This window comes from Myripristis murdjan, chromosome 1 (genome assembly GCF_902150065.1).
Source record: "Myripristis murdjan chromosome 1, fMyrMur1.1, whole genome shotgun sequence".
In the NCBI taxonomy this organism is placed as follows: Eukaryota; Metazoa; Chordata; class Actinopteri; order Holocentriformes; family Holocentridae; genus Myripristis; species Myripristis murdjan.
In genome coordinates, this window is record NC_043980.1 from 10,913,055 (window position 1) to 10,937,994 (window position 24,940).

The following is a 24,940-nucleotide window of genomic DNA, read 5'->3' on the forward strand; positions in this document are numbered from 1 at the left end:
TCTCTGTCTTACACTCATGCTCCTTTCTTAGCGCTGATCTCATAACTCGGGAAGGCCGTGTTTCGATTGGCTGGGACTTCAGGCTCAGACTCGCTGTGTGTTTTCACAAAGTTCAGTGGAGTAAATAATGTCTCCCTTTTTTTCTTTTGAGGTGAACTTTTCCTTCAGGACGGGACGGACAAAAAAAAAAGAACAAAAACAAGAACAAAGATGCAGCTTGTAAATTTGCTCATTGATCCAGAGTGGTGTGCTATCCGTGAATCATCTGTTCTTGCTGTCGTCATGTTGTTTTTGCTTCAGCCACGACCTTTTGGCCCAGTTCATGCTTCCTGCAGACACGGCTGCAAGGAAAATGAGCGGCTGTGACTCTCGCATCCGATGTGAGCCACCAACCGATGGCATTAAAGGAAGATGCCAACATTTTGGGAAAGATATGGTTTGTCTATTTCAAATAAACTGCGTAGATAAGACAGCTTCGGAGTTGCTGTAAGGTTTATTTTTTCACTTTGACAGCACTAGGCTAATGACTCCTATAGACTTCCACTCTTTATGCTAAGCTAACACGAAAAGCTACCTACAGGAACTGGACGTACAGAGCCGAAAATGGTATCAAACATCTAGTCTCAGTCTGGGTGAGTTGATAAAAGGGGTATTATACCCCAAACGTTGGAGTATTCCTTTAAAGATGCACATTCACCTCCTGCTATGATTGGCTGAGCAGAGAGGTGGGAACAACGTGGTGGACATCCGCCAAAGATTTATTTACTTTGGAGGAAAGGAAGAGAGACAAAACAGCAAAATGGAGAAGCAGCACAATGGACTTCTGCAAGGAGGTGAGAAAATATCTCAACTTGTGTTTTTCCTGTTTGAAGGAGCAACAGCAACTCTTTTATCGTTCTGTCCACATTTCCAAACAAAGACATGAACAGGAGCCTCGCTCTGCACCAGAAGCAGAGAAGCGGCTGTGGCTCTAGGGGGGCGATGCTTCCACACTTGTGTCCTCATGTGTGGGAAGCATGAACCAGCTTTACTGTACGTCATGCCAGGAAATCACAACTTCACCAAACTGAACTGAGAAAGTGACAAAAAGGTCGCAAGCTGGACTCAAACTCACAATGTTTTCAAGCACACGGTTCATCTTACACCCACTGCTTCACCTCAGGATGTTAGCTTTAGTTTATGTTGGTGTGTGTATGTGTGTGTGTGTGTGTGTGTGTGTGTGTGTGTGTGAGTGACACCCACCCAGGTCATTGTTGTTCATCATGGCGTTGGAGCCTCGGAGGCGGGGGCCCTGCTGGGTGAAATGGTAACCAAACTTGAGCAGCGTGGTGTTTTTCTCCAGCATGTTGGCTATCTCCATCTCTACCTTGTTTCCTAACGGCTGACTCTGGACAGACAGACAGGCAGACAGACAGACAGACAGACAGACAGACAGACAGACAGACAGACAGACATCGACAGGCATTTAAAACTATTGAAAGAAGTGGAGTAAGAGATAGAAGGGTTAAAGGAGACAAGAGGAGAGAGGAGGAGGCAGAGATTTGGGCGTTAGAACAGAAAGGAAGAAAATGGGAGGAAGAAAAGTGAGAAGTGGACGTAGAGAGATAAAACAGAGGACCAACAAGAGAGGAATGGAAGGACGAAGGGATACAGAACAAAAACAAAGGAGCAGAAAAGACTAACAAGGAACAGGAAGATAGGAAAAAGCTAAATGCAGCTGACAGATCAATTTAGTCTGCAACACGGGGCTGTACCCGACTCACAGTTTCGACTCAGAAAACTTTTTTGAACCAAAAACACAGTTTTGTTTTGTTTTTTGTTGACTTTTTTTTTTCCAAGGGCAGCTGGACTGAGCATATATTTTCAGCAACATCCTGCTCATTTCACTCATTCACACTCATTCACACTCATTCACACACATTCACACCTGGGAGCTGCCGGGCACAACCACAGTCAGCACTGCTGAGCACTGAGCAGCTCCACTGCAGCAGATGAGAGTTAGGTTTGCCTTGCTCAAGGGCACATCAGCCGTGGGTATTGAGGTAGAGGAGAGAGCTGTTCATTCACTCCTACCAGCCACATTTTTCTGGCCGGTATAGGGATCGAACTGGTGAACTTCCAGATTCTCTTCCACTTCTCTAGTGCTGCAGAACTCTTCTGCTGCACTGCCCCCTAGAGGTTGAAACTCTCAGGCGTGTTGCTGGTAAATTATGTGGCACTCTGGCCACACCCAACCTGGGATAATGCTGCAGGTACTTTGCCACTAACAGCTGCTAAAATTACCTGCTGCCACTTCACTGAGTGGGTGTGGCCTGAAGTGCGACACGCCTGAAAGTTTCAGCCTCTAGAGGGCGGTGCAGCAAGAGTTAATGTTGAGTTCCTTTAATATACAACATTTGACAGACAAGAAGTCAAAATAGGAACATTTGTCTAATAATTAAAGCTTTCCCTGTGCTCACACACACGCAGCGACTGTGTTGTTGCGAGCTGCTGCTGGTCGTTCATTTCAAATTCAGACACACAGAGCGAGAAGGAGGGCAGGGAGGTGATGAGGCGGCAAAATCTGACACAGAAAAGTTGAGATCACTGTAACTTTGTGTAAATATAAAGTGACGCGGCGCAGCGACCGGGTAGTGGTGGCCAGCTGGAGGGTCGATGGGTTCAGCACACGCTCCTCCACGGTAATGACATCCGTGTGCTTGTGTTCTAGCAGAGCCGGCTGCACTGCCCATGAGAGACAATAAAATCTGGCCTCGAGGGACAGCTGCTAAGTGCCTGTGTGGGTCCAGCATCAGGCAAAACAACAATTATTACAATTTTCACATTTGTACTGCGAATAACTAATGTCTGTGGGTGTAAACCCGGCAATGAAAGCATGACTTTATTCCCTTTGTAGCCCACTTCTCTCCGTTTTTGAGATTTTGTAAATGAAGGAGTCCGTCGTCAAATCGAGAGAAAGCAGGAGGAGGAAAATGGATTGTAAGCAGGAAAAAGCGAAGGTGCAGCAGTAAGAACAGGAGAGCAGAAAGTTTGTTTGGCGAGAGGAGCGCTAAAGAAAGACACGCTGAATTAATGAGTGAGCGGTGAGTCAGAGATTCAGAAATATGTCTTGTGACAGCACGGCGCAATCCACTGCAATCCAGGAGCATTAGACCGAAGTGATGAAGACGGCCTGTGTATGCAACTTGACTCTCTCTCTCTCTCTCTCTCGACACACACACACACACACACACACACACACCCATCTGTGCATGATCAGTGTGTGTAGAGTACTCTGTGTAAGTGGAAAAATACAGTAATTAAGGATGTGTGTGTGTGTGTCAAGATACCTATTTCTGCACATTAGGCAAACCTGTCCAGCGCTGCCAAACATGGAGATCAGCAGCTTAACAACAGACGCAGAACCTTTAATGTGTGCAGCTATGGGCTGTGTGTGTGTGTGTGTGTGTGTGTGTGTGCACTTGTAAATGCTACATAGCGAGGACTAGAATGCTTTTTTAACTAACAGAATGGGGGCATTTTTGAAAAGCGAGGACACTTACTCGCTACAAACGCAAATTCTGGCTCACTGGTTAATGAGGTTTCAATTAGGTTTTGTTTAAAGTTAGGGTAAGGGAGAGGGTGTGTGTATGTGTGTGTGTGTGTGTGTGTACCTGGTTGTCTATCTTGAGCTCCAGTAGTGTCGTGTTTATCTGCAGTGACTCTATGAGAGCCAGTATTCCAGTCCCTGTGATGAAGTTGGACTCGACGTTTAGGCTCTTCAGCGTTGTGTTCACCTTCAGCATCTCCGCCAGGGCCTGAGGAAACACACAGACGCCATCATGATTCATGCACATATGCCTTGTTAGATAGCAAGAGTGACCTGAACTACGGTAAAGCGGGTGAGAGGAGTGACATGCAACATATTTATTATAATATGTTCTGAGAGCCTCTTGCTTCCCTAATTTAAAGCATTTGAAACAGAGCTGTCTTTAAAAACTGTCAACCACTGAGTGATCAGTTAAGGAGAGGAAGGCGGTTTCATTTGATGGGAGAGGTGTGATTGTTCAAAAATGTGATCGAGTGATTGTATTTTTTTTTTTTTGTTCACTCCTGCTGATTCTACATTATGTCACCTCTGAACCTCTTGCAGGAAGAAGAAATAACATAACTTTGTGTATAAGCAAAAGACAAATTGGTCAGTGTTCCTGCATGGAAAATCACCTAATAAGTTCAAAATCACCTGTTAAGTTTAAAATGAGTGAAATTTCAAAAGTCTCATTGCGACGTCAAGGGTGTGCAGGTATGGTACTGGTAAATTATGTGGCACCAGAAGCCTTTCATACACTTTGGCACCGGGTTTACGACTTGATCGTCCTCCAAGAGAAATTCCACCATTTGAGTTGAAGCATGATTTGATTTTGATGTTTTATAACAGCATTAAGGGATTTGTTCCAAAATGGGAAAAATATGGTGATCAAAACCACACAACAAGAACAAGTGCTGGTACTTTTTGAAGGGCAGCAGTTACGATGGTTGACGTTGATTCTATATTTCATAGATGTGAATCCTTGAACTTCAGCTGATGTTTTTGCAGCACCGCACGGCAGCACTCTCTCTCATTAACGATGAAATGCTGCAGCCGACACTTACAAAGGCGACGGGGTCGTTGCTCCTGGTTCCTACGATGCTGAACCTCTCCACCACAGTGTTCTTCATCAGAGCCTCAGCATACGCCTTCAGGGTCGGGATGGGGATGTTCTGGGTGAAGGAAAAAAAAATGCAGCAAAGAACAATAATTATCAGGTTTATGGACCCTGTTGTGGTCTTTATGAGACAGACACACACACACACACACACACACACACACCTACCCTGATGTTGTTGAGGTTGACCTCTACCAGGTCGGGGTCGTTCCTCTTTATTCTCAGCAGAGTCTCCTCTACGTCAGTGGAGTTGGGCTCCTCGTCGGGGACTGGTTTATACTGGGTGCACTGGATCACACCTGGATTACGACACAGCCACATACAACACTCTCATGAACACCACGGTGCTGCGGGTGCTGGATGGAGTTATTCAACCTAGAAGCACAGGCTTACCCCGGGAACTGGGCTCAGGAAACAGACAGGTCTTTAAAGCTGCACTGAGCGATTTCTATTTGTAAACTTGCACAAAATCAAAAGTTAAGGGGAAAAAATTGTTTTTGGGATTGAAATGAGGGATACCTTTTACTCTCACAAGGCTCCTGTCAGATTACTTGGATTATTTTGTCTCTGACTTCCAATTTGATAATGCGGTGAAGCTACAAGGTAAGCTGCTTTGAATGAAGTTTTTCTGTTGCAGCGACAGAGGCACTCACATGCATAACTGACCTGACATTTGGATATTTTTATCTGCAAAAGGTGCAATTTCAGAGAAGAAGAAGAAGAAACTTGGAGAAACTTACTGATGCAGAAATTTTGAAAGCTCAAACCAGGAACTACCGACAGCCTGGCTGTATGGTGACTGTATGAAGACTCACATTGAGGACTCTTACATCGCCAGGGATCATTTTACTGCATCAAAGTGCATGCAATATAACTTAAAGCAGCTTTAAAATGTCTTTACGTTTGAGCTTCCACACCGTAGTTGGATAGGAATTTCCATTTAGACTAACTACTGTCTGGAAAAAGAGTTTTTATATAGTTTTTCCTGGAAACTGATCTCAAGGGCCATGGTGAAGAGATAATGTCAACAGTGTTTAACATAATGGTAACAACACAGTAGACTGCTTTCTCTCATAGCCATTTGTGATCTAGTGTAGAAAACAAGACCAAAATACAGCACAGCCTTCTCTGTTAATAATTACCAAGACTATTTTCTCACACATGAACTAAATACTTTTGGGCAGTGAATATTTTGAAAAACTCTCTTGATTACTGAGACAGAGATGTGCTTTATTTAAAACAGTTAAAAATACCAAACTAAGCCATTGCCTGAGCAACAGATAAACATAATTGTTATAAAAATACGGCCGCTGTGAAAACCTTGTATCTCCAAAATGCCACATTTCAGGAGCTATAAAATGAAGTCGTGTTTTTTTTTTTTTTTTTTTGCTTGACCACCGTGCATGTGTGAGTTTATCAACAGGATTTGGAGGAGCATTGTGCAGAATTGGACTTTTTTGACATTTTCTCACGGCAACAGTGATACGTAGAAATGTGCAGTTATTTTCTAAAGCTGATCTCAACAGCAGAAGAGTCGCGACAATGAAGAGGTTTTCAGCGTGTGCGACCGGCCATTATGCATGTGTGTCTCCACAAGGCACTGCATTACTTCTTTGTAAAATCAGTTTCTCAGAAATTATTAACTTTCGCATATTGTAACCTAATGCTGCAAAAAGATGTGAACAGGCATTAGTTTTGTAGTTGCCGACTTATTATCTATTCTTATTCTTGGCTTTTTAGTTCAATATCTTCAATGTTCTTTATCTTAAACCACATTAAAACAAACAACAAAAACATCCAACTTTATCTCACTGTCTAAACACTTTTGTACGTGCCATTTAAAGCAGAAAAAAAAAAAAAAAAAGTTTACAGTCAGATCTCTGTCCTGTTTGTGATCCCTCTCTGCCTCTGTTTGGAGTTTGAGGAAAATCTACAGGATGAACCATTATGCTGCATAAACCAATGACACATTAGAGTGTGTGTGCTTATGTGAGTGAGTGTGTGTGTGTGTGTGTGTGTGTGTGTGACCAAGGACAAACATGGAAAGGCAGATATCGTTGAGTGCCATACTTTTCATCACTGTGTCATGAAACATATGGGATCAACAGCTGAATAATCAACAGGATTCCTGGAGAAGCTATAGGACACCTGCACTTACAATGTGTGTGTTTGTGTGTGTGTGTGTGTGTGATTAGGCTTCTCTATACATTTGTGTCCAACAAACACATGTCTACGCAGTGTGTGTATCTGTTTGCATATGTGCACCGCTGATAATATCCACCTTTACAAGCCACATATTCCAGGAATGATTCTCAGACTAGATTTTTTTCTGAAAACGAGTGAAATATCTCCCAGTAGGATGAAATATCTCCACTCAGCTTCAGTGCAAGTTAACCTTTCTTAACACGAGTGAAGGGATCCTGTGAAAGTTTGCCTTTTTTAACCCAACATGCCACCCAACATGTTTTGATAAATATAGAATGGTAAGACTCGCCAACATCAGATGACATTACTTGTGTGTGTGTGTGTTTTAGACTTACTGTTGAGGCCTTGTTTGTTGACTATAGTACTGCTGGCCAAGGCTTCATAGTACTGCTGGTTGCTCATGAGGGTGTGCATGCCCAGGATGGCTGGAAGACAACAGGACAGGATGAGGAAGGAGAGAACAGGCGGAGAAAAGGAGAAAACAGGAAAAGAAGAAATTCATCAAAAGCAGTGAACAATCACACTGAGACACATCTGGGGCTGAATGTGTTTTCTGTAAATACAGCTGTACAGTTGATCTCCATGCTGATACAAGCAGAGCGGCATTTGCAACATGGCAGCATTTTCACAGCCAAATCAAACCGGAGATGATGAATCCCAGCAGGCGAGCGGTTACGGTCGTTATTGTCACAGATGTTTTTAACGTCAGAAAGAGTGCAAGGGATCGTTCCTGTTAGTTTCTTAGTTTCTTACTTTTCTAATGGGAGGCGAAAGCGGTTTTGATTACTGAAGCCAGTGTTGAAATCCTGGGAGAGACTCACAGCTCTGTTGCCCTCTAGTGGCCGGCTGCTGCACAACTCCAGCTGCCTCAATTTAAAGGAGTAATTCACCCAAATACTATATGAAACAGACATTTTCATGTCCTTTTTGGTTCTGTTTGTTGAGGTTGCTCATCAGCTCCATTCTAACATAAACATCTACAGTGTTTTCTCTGCATGAGGAAAAAAAAAAAAATTAAAAAGAAATAAAAAAACAAAACAATACCTGAAAATTAACCAAAAAGAGATTTTTCCCCCTGCAGCATAATGTCATTTTCCTTGTTTGTTTTTTCTTTTTCTTTTTTCTTTTTTTTTTTTTTTTTTTTTTTTTTTAATTTCCAAGTTAGTGTCTTGTAACCTTTTACTAGTTTCTTGCAAATTTTTGGGGTCACTTTTTGCTACAGTGCTTGTTGCTTTTTTTTCCCACCATATTTCTGAATGAAATCAGTTTGATTTTGTCAGGTTTCAAGGCTGCGATCAGACGCCTTCCACAAGCATTTAAATACAAAAGATCTGATGCTTCTTCAGGTTTCAAAGGGTAAACTGCATCACTGATTGTCACATAATCATGAAGATGACATGTTGGGTGTTACTGTCAGAATTACTATCATAATTAAAGGGCATTAGACTGTGAGGCGGAGCCACATGAGGTACTGAGGAGTGATCTGTATCTGTCTGTGTTTTCTTGAGTAAAATTCCCTCCTGACAGCGAGTCGACAGGAGAGAGGAGCTCTGCCTTCTGACTGAGCAGCGGCTGCATGAAACAAGCGATTTGCAGAGAATCATCACGATGTCTGTGTGTCAGGAAGATCGAGGGTGAGAGAACAGTGTGTGTGTTTGCAAGGACACACACACACACACTCAGTCCAGGAACATGAGCTGCCAGGCCACACACAACTGCAGAGGCTGGGTGTGCCGCTTCAGCATGTCAGGTTCCCGACTTTCTGTTCCTGACGTTTCACTTCTCAAGGCGGTGCTGCACTGCCACCACTGCTCCACCCCAACCAGGAACTGTTTGGAAAATTCTGCAGCACCGTGTGTTGTTGTGTGGGGGGAGCGACTTTTACAGAGGCTAAAGCTGCATGTGCATTAAAACAATTGAATTATTGCAACAAAATACAATAATTCAATAGTACAATACTCTAGTCCATATGTTTTTTATTATACTTTTTACATATTCTCAAATTTTCAATTTATAAGTTGTTGTCTTATTATTGTAGGATTAATGCACATTAATATTTTTACAGGATGCACATATTCTACAGATTTCTAATGCACATATTTTTAGATTTTTTTATTTTCCTTTTCCATTACTTATAATTTCACATATGCTTGTATGTATGTTTTTCTCTCAAGAATGAGCAATTGCAACTGACCCAGTTTCCCCTCGATCAATAAAGTATTTTTTTTTTTTTTTGCCTTTTCTTGTTTAATTTAACATTGTCTCTTAAAATATACTAAAGGGGTGAGGCTTTTTAAAAAAATGTATTACCAGTTTAAATTTTAATGTTTCAAGTATGTTCTTGATACAAATGTCATATACTCGCACTAACACTGGTAAAATTCCCCAAATAACTGAGATGTAAGCTGTATAATTTTTTTTCTCCTTCAGACAAAAAGTCAAAGGGCTTTTAGATCTCCATATTCTCAGAAGCAGTGTGAGAAATATTTCTATAAATTTGGAGCTACGTTGTGCGCTCTGAATCATTAAAAAAAGAATCAGGCAGCAAATGCATATAGAGTGTACATGCAATAAAATATTTCCCATAGAAAGTGAATTCAATTTCTATGATATTTGCTCCAGTAAAGTCATAAGCCATGCATCACACAGATGAAAGTCAGAAACTGGTTTGACGACATGAACGTGACAGAACACAAGCATCGGTCCGTGCAGACTGGCTGTGCAGTTTATACCCCGGCTGGTGTTCAGCTAACAGACAGCGAGGTCCAGCAGTGATGGAGGAGGTGAAGAAGAAGTAGATGGAGGGATTGATGAAGGGATGAAGGGGAACACAGTGAAGGAAAGATGGAGGGAAGTGCTAAAGGAGATGGAGGAGAGTTAAAATGAGGATAAATCCATAAAGGAGGGCTGGGTGAGGTTATGATGATGTGTTCACGCCGATTAGTGGGAGCAGGGAGTGTGGAAAGAGGATGAAAAATAATCGTACACCTGCACCGTAGCGCATTTAACAGTGTGAATTAAGGCTACAAATGATATTCAACTGCATTTATACACAATCACGTGTTCACAGTGTGGTTGTGTATTTGTGTGTGTCACCTGCAATATCACAGAGTTCAGCATCACTAGCGTTAGCCAGGGCTTCTTCTAGTTCTGGTTCCAGAGTCACCGTCTCCATGATGGGGTCGACCCTCTTCTTCGGTACCCACGCCTTTCCTGTGACGTGATTGGACGGAGTCAATATCAAGAAATATCAAGAAATATCAAGGAATACCATGCAGCACCCAAACCTGACATGATGGTGCAAACAGTAAGATGAGGCAAACTACTATAACTACCCTGAGGCCAGCCCCCTCTTATGCCAATGGATGCAAATGACTGCAGTTTATTTACACAGGACAAGACATTTTGGAAAGAAAGAAAGAAAGCAGAGCTGGGAAAACAAGGACAAATAATTTCCATTTGAAGTTAAGGCATCACGCTGACAGTCTTATCTAAAGTGACTTAATAATGAGGGTCACAGCAAAAAATCATATTGTGATTAATTTTTTGCAGATATTGTGATTGCAATATGATTCACGAATTTGGTAGGTATGATTGTTTTTGTGCCATAACTTTAATTTTCACAGAAAAACCTACTAAAATGATGATAATGAGATTTTTGTTGGGGTGTGTACCACACAAGCATGTTTTTTTTTTTTTAAATATGGAAAATAAGATTTGTAGGCCAAGGCATCAAATCATAGCAAATCCTGCAATTCGGATAATGCATTTGACCATATTGTAATTTCAATTATATTTTTATTAATTGTTCAGCCCTATTTCATGCTCACCAAAACTTCAAACAAAGTCCCAAGGTCATGAACTTTGTGTCATGGCAGAGGGGCAATTGCTTTAACTTTATATGTGCAACCATCCTTTCTCTCACTTTTTAGGACGTGCAGCTGTTCCTGAGTTCAAGCCGACAGAATATTTGTAGCAGCTGCTGTTTCCATAAAACGCACCAATAAGTTGAATTTATAATACGTGAAATCCACGATCCTGTTTTCACTCCATTGTGAAAGAAATAAAAAATGAAAAGCGGAGGAAATAGTTTTGTAGAATATCTTACTATTTGAAAGCTGGCCATGATGAAGTGCATAAAACTACAGTAAACCAGATATTATCGTACATGTTCTTTGTGCAAGTTTTCAAAAAGTAATGCTGACCCTTGGCGATGAGTTGGAAATGGAGCCTCACCGCTGATGTGAGCCATGCAAAGCTTTGTTTCGACGATACAAAGCGATACCCCAGTCATGATCTTCAACCTTTAAAACCGCCCAGTGAAAGAGCATCAGTGTGAATTACCAAGCCAGTGAACGCTGTTAAGCTCTGTAATGTATGACCTCAAGCATGTCGTAAATGCAAACGTTGATCTGAGGTGAGGTGTCACACAGCTCTCTGGCCTCGCTCTGCGGCCCGCCGTCCACATTGGATCTGTTACCCAGCAGCTGAGGCGGGACCGGCGGCGGTATCGCCTCGCATCACGTCATGCTGGACCTCGCCCTGTCGTCACTATGTCTGACTGACTGGAAGGACACAGGGACTTGGAGGGCACATGGACACGTGTGTGTGTGTGTGGGTAGCCTGCTCCTAGAGTTTCAGCCAGACATATTTTGACCTGCTGCTCTTCATTCTGTCATCACCCTGCAGACGGTGGAAGGACGGCCACACACACACTTGGTTAGCCACACTGGCATGTGACTGGCGGCTTGTGTGGTTCAGATCCCCGAACTGGCTGCTAAAACATGGACTCAGGAACTGAACCAGCACCCTAAATACTACTGAGGTGCCTCCGAGCAAAGGCGCTGAACCTTGGTCAGCACTAGAAGACTGTGGCTGCAGGATTTCAAAATGTGGGTCCTGCATTCACCCGCAGGACTTTATCCAACAGCCGTTTGATAGCACTTTGATTTCACACAAGATCAAGTGTGTGTCTAGCAGGGATGATATTGTGGGGATGACAACTGGTCATTTCACAAAATATTTACACAGTGAGATCTTTGATAAATAATCATAAGTAATGCCTGCAATGGGAAATAATAGAATGGCTACATCAGTCAGGTAAGTTCAGAAAATTGCATCCCTTTACTGTAACGCAGCCTTTGAAAACAGTAAAGGACAACACTTATAATATGCTGTATCATCATATTAAGATATCCAAAATCCCAGATGATATCTGGTTTCATATCAGGATTTCGATATAATATTGATATGCTGCCAAAGCCAAAGTTTCTAGTATATTGTTAAGCTGAGGGATATGGACAAAATCAAATACCACAATATCTTTGGCTGAACACCTTGATATGGATGCTGAGATGATATTGCAGGGATGGTGCTTTCATAAGTTGTTTACACATGAGAGCTCTGGAGAGTTGCTCATTGAAAAGCGTTTGAGGCTTTCTGGATCCACAGGCAGCGATCTGATTGGCTCTGAGTCTGAAGACATTACCCAGATACAGTATGCAGGAACAACTTTCCTTCATTAGTTTAGTTTTGATATGATAAAAGCAGATGAAAAGACTTGCTCCAGTTTTGCCAGAATAGAAGTATGCGCTCAACAACAAGAGGCCGTGCAGCTTCTTGGCTTTGTAAAAGTTTGATTTATCAGATTTGGCTGAGAGCCTGTGATGCTTCACGTGGGGGAGAGAGGAATCTATAGCTTTACTCATCTGCTCTTTGCCATCAACAATGGAAATATGGAATCCTATCATAGTTTTTTTTAGATAATCATCATTCCATACATTAACCCTTCAATGCATGAATTATGAAAGCCTGAGTCAATATTTTTTTCTTATGTGTTTTTACTCTTCTTAGGTCATGAACACTTTTGTGAGTCTCCATACTTCTTTAAGGATGCAGGACTGGTATTACCATGTCATAATACTATTATTAATATGCAACAGGAATTGACAGTCTCTACATAAACCTCCAAGATTATTAGTGATGTGAAGATGGGGAGCAAGCCGGTAGAACAGCAACAACCATCTAATAATCTCAGAAAAAGACATAATTTTAGTGTAATGTAGCTTTTAAAACCAGGGGGGAGACAGCACTTATGCCATGTCATGATATTATGAGACTACATCTAGTCACATTTCATGATATTGATATAATATTGAAATATGACCAAGCTCTAGTGTGCTGCCAGCTTAATGCTTTGGTCTCTGTTCACACACACACACACACACACACACACACTGCAGCCTACCTCTCTTCTCCCCGGTGAAGGGAACCAGGTCCTCTTTATCTGGATGTTCCTTGGCCTGTTTCTCCAGATGGGCCAGCAGATTGTCTCTCTGGAAAGTTCCTGTCGGAGCCTTCTTGGTCTGGTCCTTCTGCCTCATCCCAGCCGGCAGCAACTCATTCTGGACCGAGAGGGGAAACGTCACTGGTTAAACATATGGATTCTGGAGGCTGGTATTGAATGCCCTTACTCTGTTATATAATACAATCAGTTTGGGATTAAGTCGTTATTTGGTTTTTGGTGCATCCACTGTACTTCAAGATGCTGCTTTTACTTCATTCAGTCTCTTCCTACATTTCCCAGAATGCCTTTAGACAATCCCTTGAAAACAGGTGTGCTTGTTGCTTTCGATCAAAAGTGGATGCCATACAAATACAGCTGCATGCCCGGCTGGTTTATGAACAAATTCATGGAGAAATTTCTGCTATTCATCTCCACTGTGGCTGCATGTGTGTCCAGCAATCCACTGGCACAGGAAAAATACACCACAAAACAATAAAATGCACATCACAAATATCATTTTTTAATGGTTTTAAAGTGTTTTAGTGTGGATTTTTCCTTTGATAATGGTCTTTACAGACCCAGAGGGAAGTTCTCAAAAGTGACAGAGCTCTAGCTACTAAGAAAAAACCCCCAAAAAAAACAGTTCCTCTATAGCAGTCAAGACATTATCATATGATGACGCTGCTGGCTTTGGGCTTTGTTTAGACAGATTTAACGGATTTGCAAAGTAATTTATTGGATTTACAATTTTCGTTCTTCGCATTGAAAATTATTGACTCATCGTCTTGATACAAGGATGGACTTTATGTGATAAATGAGCCTGAATTTTAAATTAATTTCAAAGCTGTAACAGGTTTGGTATACATTTGCAAGGTTTGCGTACACTTTAGCAAGACAATCTAAACTTACGCTGAGGTTTGATAAGTTTAGAGGGATGATTTTCACTACAATTTGTTCCAATTTTTGCTTTTTTTTGACCTGGTAACTTCATGACCCTTAGCCTCCTGTTTTCAGATAAACAGATAGATAACTTTATTAATCCCCAGGTGGAAATTAAATCGCCATAGCAGCCATATAAACCCTACATGGGCCTCTGGGAGAAAATAAACCCCTCCTCTTCATTCATGGAAAAAAAAAAATACTTTAAATGGTAAAATATCTGCTTTGTATCTTTAATGCATTTTGAAGCAATGATGTGTTATGTTTAACGTAAATCCCCAAACAGTCCCCATCACTTCTGCAGTCCAACTCTGTAGCAAGAAGTTTCCCAGACCTGTGGAGCTGCTCAGAGTTATTTTCAACCTAAAGCAGAGACCGAAACCGAGTGTTTACAAGCGCTACTTATAGCTTCATATCTTATCTCTGCTCTCAGCACTCGAAACGAGGCCTCGCTCTCCTCACGACTCGATCTGTCTCACTCTCCTTGCCTCTCTCGCTCCTTCTCATCAATCTGCCTTCACTCTCTTTTTCTCTCTCCTGTCATCTTATTCTCTCCACTTCAATCTGTCTTTTTCTCTCTCTGCCAATTTATATTCTCAAATCAGTGACCTCATCGGTATGATCGTAAATCACAAACCAAACCGTCACCACAGTGGGCAAAATGTCAATTGCTAATAAGACAATACACAAGATGATAGGTTAATAGGAGTGAAAATCCCCATTAAAAGTACAGAAAGTCATCATTTCAAATCTAAATTAAAAATGTTCTGTAAAAATGGGTGTAACAATCCATCGATCTGGATTGATGCATCGATCTAATGATCAATGATCCGGTAAAATCGATACTAAGTAAAAATATCGATCCATATCGTTATCTTAGAGATACACTGTGTCAACATTTCCATCCAACCGACTCGTGGTGTTAACACCAAGGAGGTAACGGCAGCCGCGGCCAGCAGCCAAGAAGAAGACAACAAGGGAATTTACTCCCGTCTCGGGAATAAATCAGCGCGGTGGAAATATTTTGGATTTCAGAGAAAAGGCGGCTCAGCTGAAAGATCACATGGTGTTTGCAAACGATGCCAGAACGAGATAAAACACTCGGGAAATATGACGAAACCTAGCCAAGCATCTACAACAGAAACACAACATTGTAATGTAACTGATTGTATTTAATGGCCATGATGATGTAATCTCATATCAGCTGTAGGCCCGTGAACGGAATCAAATCAAAATTGTATCACAGCTGACTTTGTGATATCGGCAAATACTGTAATTAATATAATATTTTATTGTGATCAAACTTGTGATTTACACCCCCAGCCAGTCCTGCACTCATATGGAGATATTTGTCTTAGAAGCTCAATCAAACTCAGCATTTTTATCTTGTTGTACACCGTTTTTTTTATTCTCTTGTTTTTAAAATGCTATTTTAAATGTCTGTCTTTGTCTTTTAAATACCTGTTTTTTTTTTTTGTTTGTTTTTTTTATTTTTATCAAGGGCCCACCTGAGGACAAAAACTGCAAATTGGCTTATTTCTACAGATTAATATAAATCAGGCTACTTTGTAAAAATCCTCAGTGCTTGTATATCTGTTCAAAATATCAAAACAAACTTTTAAGTAAATAATAACTTCATGTGGATAACGATGTTTAACTCCCTGTGCTGTTTCTGTGTCACCACTGTGTTTCTCTCTCCGCCCCCTCAGTAGTAGCTCCATACACGCTCACGCCACATACATTAGTATTTATAGTAAAGCCAGGAGTATATCACAGCAACACTGCAAAGCCTCATGTGTCACTGCACCATATCAGCTGTAGGCCTCTTATCTCCTGGTATTTTTAACAGTAAGAGGCAGATTGAAGAGTGTATTGCTTTCTCTCTCTCTCTCTCTCTCTCTCTCTCTCTCTCTCTCTCCCTCTCTCTGTCTCTTCATCCTCTCTTCACCAGCCTCCTCTTCACTATAGTACCTCCCAACAGTTGTCACCAGTAAGTGTACATGACACATAGTATTTATAGCAAATCCTATGGCATATCACACGCTGCTGTGAGCTGTGGACGCACCTCTCATCATTACTTATGGTGCTCAAGAGTCAAGAGATTTATGGCTTAAAGGAGTAGTTCAGTCAAATTGAGGCGTAATCTCTTCACAGCCCCTCAAAAAGTAGCATAAAATGTCCATAATAAATCCCATAATGAATCATTGTGTCGCCAAACAGCTGCTCCAGGGTTATACTGCAAACGCTGTTTGTAGACATATTGGTTGAAAATGTAAAAAAAAAAAAAAAAAAAAAAAAAAAAAATCCTCCTGAGACCCAGCCTATTCAATTATGTCCTGTGTAGTGGACATCAATTGATCGTCTATATCCATTTATTCATTTGAGCTACCCTATCCAGTCCTGGTGTACAGAGGACATCCAGGCCTTTCCAATGATACCTCATGTGATAAGGTGGGATGAGGGGAACACCCATTTTCTATTGAGCCAAAATGGCAGCCGCAGAAAAACACACACGTCGTGAAAAACGAAACAGGAAGTCATACTGTTTAGCTATTGGTTTTTACTTATGAAAATTATATATTTTCTTGTTAATGGCATTGATTGTCTGTAATTGATTATCTGTGGTTATTTGATTGTTTTTTTATTTAAATTTAAAATTATCTGTTTTTTTTTTACAGTAAAATCCACTACAGTGGACGTACTGTAAAATCTAAAATAAAAATATTTTTGTGAAATTCCAAATTGTGAGTTGTTGTTTTAACTCTAAATAGACAAGAAATCACAAAAAAAAGTTAAATTGAAAGACACTTTTTTACCTTGGGTCTCAGGAGGATATAGCTGGAGAAAAAATGATGAAGAGCAGTAAAAGCACCCCAAAGGCACTCATTTGCCATCATTCAAGCCGAGCGACTCAGTGACCACCAGTCGTACAGTACACCTGTTGTACTGAGGTTGTGACAAGATCAGTGATTTTAAACACTTGTATTCTGATACATATGAAGTTGCATGTACTGTAGCTTAGATTTTGTGCCAATATTCAGTCTTCAAACTGCAGCACCGTCAAGAGAGGGGAAAAAAATCCAGTTATTGCTGTTGCAGTCTAATTTGTTCGCCAGAAAAGGTGGAAAAACCTCTGACACATTTAAGACCATGGGACACCGGCAAGATAATTAGCAATAATAATTAGAAGAATAAAAATATATTCGTGCATATTTCCATGGTATCCACTGTTGCACTGGAATGAACTAATTAAATAGTGAGCATGGACGTTATCTATGGAGGACTAAAAGGGACAGAATGAAATAAATAAATACATCTTTAAATAAATACTTAAAAGTGTCATTAATTAATTAAAATGGGAATTAAATAAATAAATGTGTCATTAAATAAATAAATATGTCATTAAATAAATAAATGTTTCATTAAATAAATAAATGTGTCATTAAATGTGTCATTAATTCATTAAAATACCAGTTCATTTAATGTAAAAACATATATATAATTATTTCATTATTTATTTAATTATTTCATGGACCGGTGTTGCAGTGCTTCATGAATTAATTTTATCTGTCAAACTCACCCATCAAAGTCAGTGGGCGGATCCTAACACCTGATTGGTTACCCGGCACAGCAAGCCAAGACAGATCGACTTCAGATAATCAATTGATGCAGAGCAAGTAAACATATTCTAGAGTGAAAGTTTTTAACTGTTTTGCTTAACCCAGACGCTCAGGTTGCATAACCTACAGCCGAGAGACTTTACTAAACATCAGGTAAAGCACGCTGCAAGAACTGAGGCTCTCTGCTTTGATGTGGACACACTACGCCAGCACGGGATTTTACCTGCGTCTACACCGGCTGTCACCAGGGAGAGGAGGGAGCGCAAGCGGTGCAAACGTAAACAAATGAGGGGGAAGAGAGCCGGGATCCACGCTAGGCTACAGGCTACAGGCTACAGGCTACAGGCTAAAGGCTACAGGCTAAAGGCTACAGGCTAAAGGCTAAAGGCTAAAGGCTACAGGCTACAGGCTAGAGGCTACAGGCTACAGGCTAAAGGCTACAGGCTACAGGCTACAGGCTAAAGGCTACAGGCTAGAGGCTACAGGCTAGAGGCTAACCCCTCCAGACCAGCAGGACCGTGGCTCTTGCTCTCTAATGTTCGCTCCCTCGACAACAAGCTGGACGAGCTACGCTTGCTAAGAGACACCCGCAGGAGAGAGACTGCTGTGTGCTTGCTTTTGCGGAGACATGGCTCCATGGAAACATCCCATCCCTGCAGGAGTAGAGCACTGAACACTGTCAGAGACCCCTCTCACCCGCTCCACAAATACTTTGAGCTGCTTCCATCAGGCAAACGGTGAAAAGCAAAACCGCTAGAATGAGCAACAGCTTCCTCCAGAAAGCTGTTAGACTTTTAAACTGCTGACTTTACCATCAGTCGGGGATCCTAAGTGAAACTCTATCTCATTTTGTGTGCACTACTGCTGTATGTGTAGCTTAATGACAATAAAGCTTGATTTGATTTGATTTGATTTGATATTCTGACACACTTGGTGGCGCAACCTTTACTCGGTTCAAGCAAATGGGGGATTTGCAGGAGCAAATGTTACTGCGGTGCGCGATGCGTGCTAGATAGGTGCAGCCACAAAATGTGGAGAAGTTGCCCAGAACTACTCAGAGAAGCAGTAACTTTAACTGGAGAGGCTCTCAGCAGAACTCCTCCGGCTCCGGCAGACTTCCAGGCTTCAGACCTAAGCAATCGATTGGGCTAGATTCACGTTAGTCCCGCCCACTGACTTTGATGGGTGAGTTTGACAGATAAAATTAATTCATGAAGCACTGCAACACCGGTCCATGAAATAATTAAATAAATAATGAAATAATTATATATATGTTTTTACATTAAATGAACTGGTATTTTAATGAATTAATGACACATTTAATGACACATTTATTTATTTAATGAAACATTTATTTATTTAATGAAACATTTATTTATTTAATGACATATTTATTTATTTAATGACACATTTATTTATTTAATTCCCATTTTAATTAATTAATGACACTTTTAAGTATTTATTTAAAGATGTATTTATTTATTTCATTCTGTCCCTTTTAGTCCTCCATAGTTATCGCCCTGCTGGCTCGTGGGTGGCTCAGTGATCAGTTTCATTTTGTAAAAGCCAGGTAAAGGTCAAGGTCAAGGTAAAGCCACATCATCAACATTGGGCCATTAGTGCCTGAGACGTCGCTGCTGTCAGCTTGGAGGCTTTTTGGCCTGTTGATGGCGCTGTGCTGGACCCATTCATTTGTGTATATCAATGGTAAAATAAAAACATCATTCCTCAAAGGTCCATCAAATTTGACCCTTCAGTGTCTGAGATATTGAGAGTGAAGCTCAGGGGCCCTGTTGGCCTGGTGGTGGCGCTGTGGTGGGCCAATCAGGTTTATATTCAAAACACCAAACCCCAGTGCCAAAATCCAGTACTTTTTTTTTTTTTTTTTTTTTCCATAACAGGCCAGACCGAGGACAATAAGCCGGTGTGACTGTGTGTGTATGAGTGTGATGAAAACAGCAGATGTTCTCGGTGATGTTTCTCCAGATGGACCAAGATAGGAAAGAAATGTCTATTTGGAGGCAGACTGGGGTTTGGGGACACGTCGTTCCTCTGCCCTGACGTGACGAGGACCTCTAATGGCTTACTGGAACTGGTGTGTGCGGCCCTGCTGGGAAGGTTACGGTGCGTCTCTCAGCGCAAACGGGCACTTGACTGTTGTGTAATAGGTTACACGCAAACAGGCAAACACAAGGCAGGCGCGCACACACACTCACTGTCTCTACTGTTCTGCGTACGTCATACAATCCTTCCGACCAGCTAAGCCCTGGCATTAGGAGCACACACACACACACGCAACACATGTTTACTTGGGTCACTTTGGGGGACATTACATTCATTTCCTGGAGACTTAACCTTACCCTAACTTTAACCACAACCCCACACCAAAAAATCAGCTTTTTCCAAATTGGGGACACGTCTCCAGTTGGACAAACCGTCCCGAATTAACTAGTCTACAGTCTGGTTTGTGTCCCTGAAAGAAGCCAAAAACAGACCAGGCACACACACACACTCCGAGTCCTGCTTGTTATAGCCTTTCAGTCATTCTCTTGGCATTGGGGGGCATCCAGTCTCTTTATAAGCAGTTAGACATTCATCAGAAAGTTATTACAGCTGCTGTCGCCGCCTCCACCCATGATGTATCACTGGAGTTACTAAACTGGCTCTGGATGCGTCAGATGCGGAGATAAACACATAATAAAAGAGCAACACAGGGTAAACACTAGTATAACTGATGCCGCTGCGACGCATTTACTAACGACATGATGCACCACCTGGGCTGACAAAAAAGCGAGCTCGATACATCAAACGCAGAAATAAATGATGGGGAGCAGAGCGGCGTAATAGCAGCAAAGTTTAGCACTATTATAAAATCAGTCATGTCGAAAGTGGAATATTTTCCCGGACTCTGTTGGCTGAATTTCGCTTTCCAAGACAAACAAGAATCTATAGGAACTAGATTGTGTGTGCCGATCATTCCTGGCTATTTCCATCCATCTCATCCAGCTGTTTTTTTTTTCACCTCAGTCATTTTATTTCAATACGCAACAGAAAATATAAGGAGGTCTCATTTCTATTATTTCGACAGACACACAATGCAATGCTGCTGTAAGGTCGTGTCCACTAAAAAACTGAAAAAGCATCTTTTTTTTCCCCTCCATCTTAGCTTTCCATTCACACTAAGCCGGCATTTTCCGCGCCAATAACACGGAGCTTTTCAAAAATGGGCTGTAAAGTCTGTAAATCTGAAGACAGCGGCCTGGCCTCCTCATGTGGATGGGAAAAACAAAGCTTTCTGAAAACAGTGATGTAAGATGGTCACGTGAGCTATAGCAAATGCTTCTGCAGGTTGTGTAGATGAACGACAGGCGTGGATGATGGGACTTTTGGAAAAAGGTTTGAAATGGTGTGAAAATGCTTGTGGATGGAGGGGTGCACCCGTGTTTTTTGGATTGACCCGGCTTAATGAGGACATGGCCTAACTCTCAGCTCCCACCTCTAATACTGTGAAAACCATTATTTACATTACAGCTGTTTACTCCTGAGTGCATTCAAGGGCATTTAAATCTTCCAGACTTTAAACCCCCTCTTTGACCTACTTCCCTGTCCGCCCTCTCAAGTGGTTTCAATATGCGACTTAACTCTGGATCTTCTTTGTTTTCTAACTCTGTAGCACATACAAAATAATATGGTCATGGTCCCATTTACGACACCAAGACTCTGAAAGCACCAGTAAAATGAGAGTCTCTCCAAACACACTCCGCCTACTGAACGATAGAGGATAAACTCACATCAGGGTCCAGCTCATCCAGTTCGTCCTCTAATCGCTGAAGCTCCTCTTCTGTCAGTTTCTTCAGCAGCTCGTCCTCGTCTATGTCCCTGTACTTCTCCATCTCCTTCCTCAACTTCGACATGATGGACAACTCACCTGCAAACGCCAGTGAATTATACATGAGATCTTCACCATCAAAAAAAAAAAAAAAAGCTAAAATTTATACTTACAAAACATCTGAAAACACAAAATTGAATTAAAACTTAAAACTTAAAGTCCTTGGCTGAAACATTAACACCTTTAGAGATTGGAAACTAAGCTCACTGATACAGACCAATGAGCCTAAGATTATGATCTTCACCCCCAGTGGATAATTGACATTTTGGACTTTATACAGAAGTGGTGTTGTGTTGTTTTAGGCCACGATTTTGGTTTCGGTTCAGTTTTTTGGTACATTATGGAGGGGAAAAATCCACTATCATTTCTAGTGTTTTCTGTATTTTGTCTTACATGCAAAAATAGCTTTTTAGTCATTCAGAGGTTTTGGGGTGACAACATGAAATCAACAAATATTCTTTCAAAGGCAAACGTCTACTTAGACTATTTAAAACAAACTTAAAATTACATTCAGTATACTCATTAATTCATCAGCTGAGTGTGTGTTTGTAAAACTGCACTTTGTAGAGTGGATTGTGTATAAAATGGTTTGTTTTTTTGCAATTCAGTTTCACACCCCTAATAGTTCCACATAATTATGAATCAGAAATGGCTTTAACAATGTGCCTTGTATTTTGTTTATGTCGTTGGATTACAATTTGCTTGAGTGTGATTTAGATTAAGAAATTAAAAAGTAATTTTGTCATTCAGTCATGCCCCCGTTGTTTCTTGTTCTTCCATGTTTGCGATGATTCAGTGATTGTACTCAGTTGGTTCTGTGGTGCTGAGGTCAGTTTATACTGTACAAACACACACAGAGGGATTTGAAAGGCTTGCGACGGGTTCTGCAATGTGGATACTCACCTCAGTAACCCCTCCTAACAAGAAAGCGGCGATGACGGTGACAAAGCGCCTGGAAGAACCCTGTGGGGAATAACAGAGACGCACGTGGATGAAAACAAAGGAAAGAGAAATTGATTTAATGTTGGAACAATTACGTGTTTTTGATGGATTGATGCAAACGTAAAGCGAATGCCAAAAGTCAAGCCCGCTAAAATCACACTGCTAACCCTTAAAACCATCTTTAGGCAGGTAGTAGCAGAGTGCGGCAGTATATTTCCCCCTGCAGTCGACATGACTGTGCTCACCTCAGTGACCCCCAGCTCACGAGTAAAATAACAGCGAAGGCAGCCAAGTGCCTGGAGAGCCCCTGGGAAAAACAGAGACCTGGAGGAGGGAGAAGCGCAGTGAAGAGAGATTAATGGCCTTCTAGATTGGAAGGCAATAGATGCAGTATGGCGCGGGAAATGAAACATCTTCCCTTTGCTTGTTTTCCCTTTACTTCCTTTTTCCCCCTTGCCTCGCGCCCTTTCTAAACAAAAAGCAAAGAGGCTGATTTATTACATGTCTCTTTTCTTCTCAGTGCAAAATGTTGAGATGTTCATGTTAAGACTGTTCTTTTTTTCTGGACAGGAGCAGACAAGTTAATTCTTTTTTTTTTTTTTTTTGGAATGATCCTTTTGTTTCTTCATTTTTGTCAGGTTGCAAAGAGACTGCAGGGTTTTCAGTAGATCCTGCCATGGCTGAAACGTGTGGTGGCAGCCCAGTGGACTGTCAGGCCGTGGTTACACTTTCAATGTGACTTTTGTGATCGGATTTGCCAGATTGGAACTCAAATGTGTTTCCAAACTTGACACTAAACCTGCCTAATCAGATCGAATATATTCCCATATGGATATATTCCACTAGACATATTGATAAGATCTGATCTCAGAGTGAAAAGACTTGAAAGTTAATGCATCCTGGTATGATCAGATGACAAAAGTGCAACCACGACCTGTGTGTTTCTGTTCATGCTGCAACTACATTCCAGTGCTGTTTTTCAATTTTTTTTCAAACGTCTCTACAATTCAAATTGTTTGATAAAACCAAGAAATAGCTCTTTTTACAAAAAGTATGTTGTTTATTGGATTTCTTCAGTGAGAGCTGCTTTGTTCGGGAAGGAATGTTAGCAAAGCCAGTCTTGCTGAGAGGAGTGACAGTAACCTTAATGTTGGCTAAGTTGTAGTCATGAGCTATTGGCCTTCTCACGTGATGCAAAGTACACCTATCATTTCACAGGTTCCAAAAAACAGATTAGAAATGAATGCATCTCAAAAGCTGAGAGGGCTGACGGTTGGCACTTTAAACACATGGCCAGTTTTCACCAGCTAACAGCTTAGCGAGGTGCTCTGCTAAATTCAAGGAGTTGTGGTTGTTCCTGAGATCGCAAACGAAGTTGATAAGTCCATCTGAGGTTCTCGTTTTTAAATTATGGTCACTGACTCACTCACTCATAGACATTGAGTGGGACACATGCACTGCACACCAATCAAAGACGTGCTGCTGTTGTCAAGGCGGACGCTGTCTGTGTACAACCAGGAAACGCCAAAGTGACACTTGTGAAATTTATGCTGTAGCTGATAATCTATCCATGTAAGACAAAATGTAGAAAAGTAAAGCTTCTCTCTCTGCAGTAAGGTCGGGCAGGACCAGTACCATTTAATGGAAACATGGTAAAAGTGGCCCCCATTAAGGCTTAAGGCTTTTACTACACTGTCACATTTTAACTCCTGTCTGTTTTCACCATAATATGTAACACAAACTCTTCTATTACCTCTATTAGTTGTAGTACACATGACTGATGGGACGCCATGGGTCTGTGAAGTTTGTCAGATGTGTTTTCCAAGGATGGAAAAGTCTTTTTTTTTTTTTTTTTTTTACATTTTGAGTGGTCATTTTGGCTTAATGGGTAAATTTAGGCTTAGATATAAGTTCCTCGTGGCTAAGATAAGGGAAAGACAGAATGAATGTAAGTCAGTTAGGTTGTGATTTCACCATCCTATGCAAAAAAAAAAAAGAAAAGAAAAGAAAAATATAGATATATACTGCTCGCCGTTTCTTGCTCATTGAGGTAGTGATGGGTTATCCAGTCTCTGATTTCCCACCCTGAGTTTTCGAAACAGCTGCCTTGTTAATGCCAAGAGTTTTTTATTTGCCAGGATACAGTTGACATGCATGTAGCAGGAGGGCAGGTTTCACTTGTTCACTTGTTGTTTCTCCAGTTTCTTCTGTTTCTTAGCTATCTGCAGCCAGTGCAGCGCAGTGCTATTTTTCTTCTCGATAGTGTCTACAGAAAGCATAAAAATCAACTCTAAATAAAGCAAACATCTTGTCCAGAAATGCCTTTTCTTAAGCCCGCTGCGAGGTGACGGAGTGTGGATCTGTTTTCCTCGCT

The 24,940-nt window shown here is 41.3% G+C and overlaps 1 protein-coding gene across 3 annotated transcripts in view; it reads right to left on the reverse strand.

The window, feature by feature from the left end:
* The window catches only part of tmod1 (tropomodulin 1), a 37,991-nt gene that overhangs the window by 8,203 nt on the left and 4,848 nt on the right, over positions 1–24,940 (reverse strand). For all 3 annotated transcript variants that reach the window (XR_003928513.1, XM_030056833.1, XM_030056820.1), the window contains exons 2-11: positions 22,812–22,890; positions 22,528–22,587; positions 21,527–21,663; positions 13,138–13,294; positions 9,987–10,103; positions 7,226–7,315; positions 4,854–4,984; positions 4,633–4,740; positions 3,654–3,797; positions 1,243–1,387 (exon numbers count right to left, since the gene is read on the reverse strand). Coding sequence is in view for 2 of the 3 variants with exons in the window: in XM_030056833.1 (XP_029912693.1) it covers positions 1,243–1,387; positions 3,654–3,797; positions 4,633–4,740; positions 4,854–4,984; positions 7,226–7,315; positions 9,987–10,103; positions 13,138–13,294; positions 21,527–21,649 (1,015 nt within the window). In the remaining variant the exon portion in view is untranslated. The remainder of the gene's footprint in view (positions 1–1,242; positions 1,388–3,653; positions 3,798–4,632; positions 4,741–4,853; positions 4,985–7,225; positions 7,316–9,986; positions 10,104–13,137; positions 13,295–21,526; positions 21,664–22,527; positions 22,588–22,811; positions 22,891–24,940) is intronic.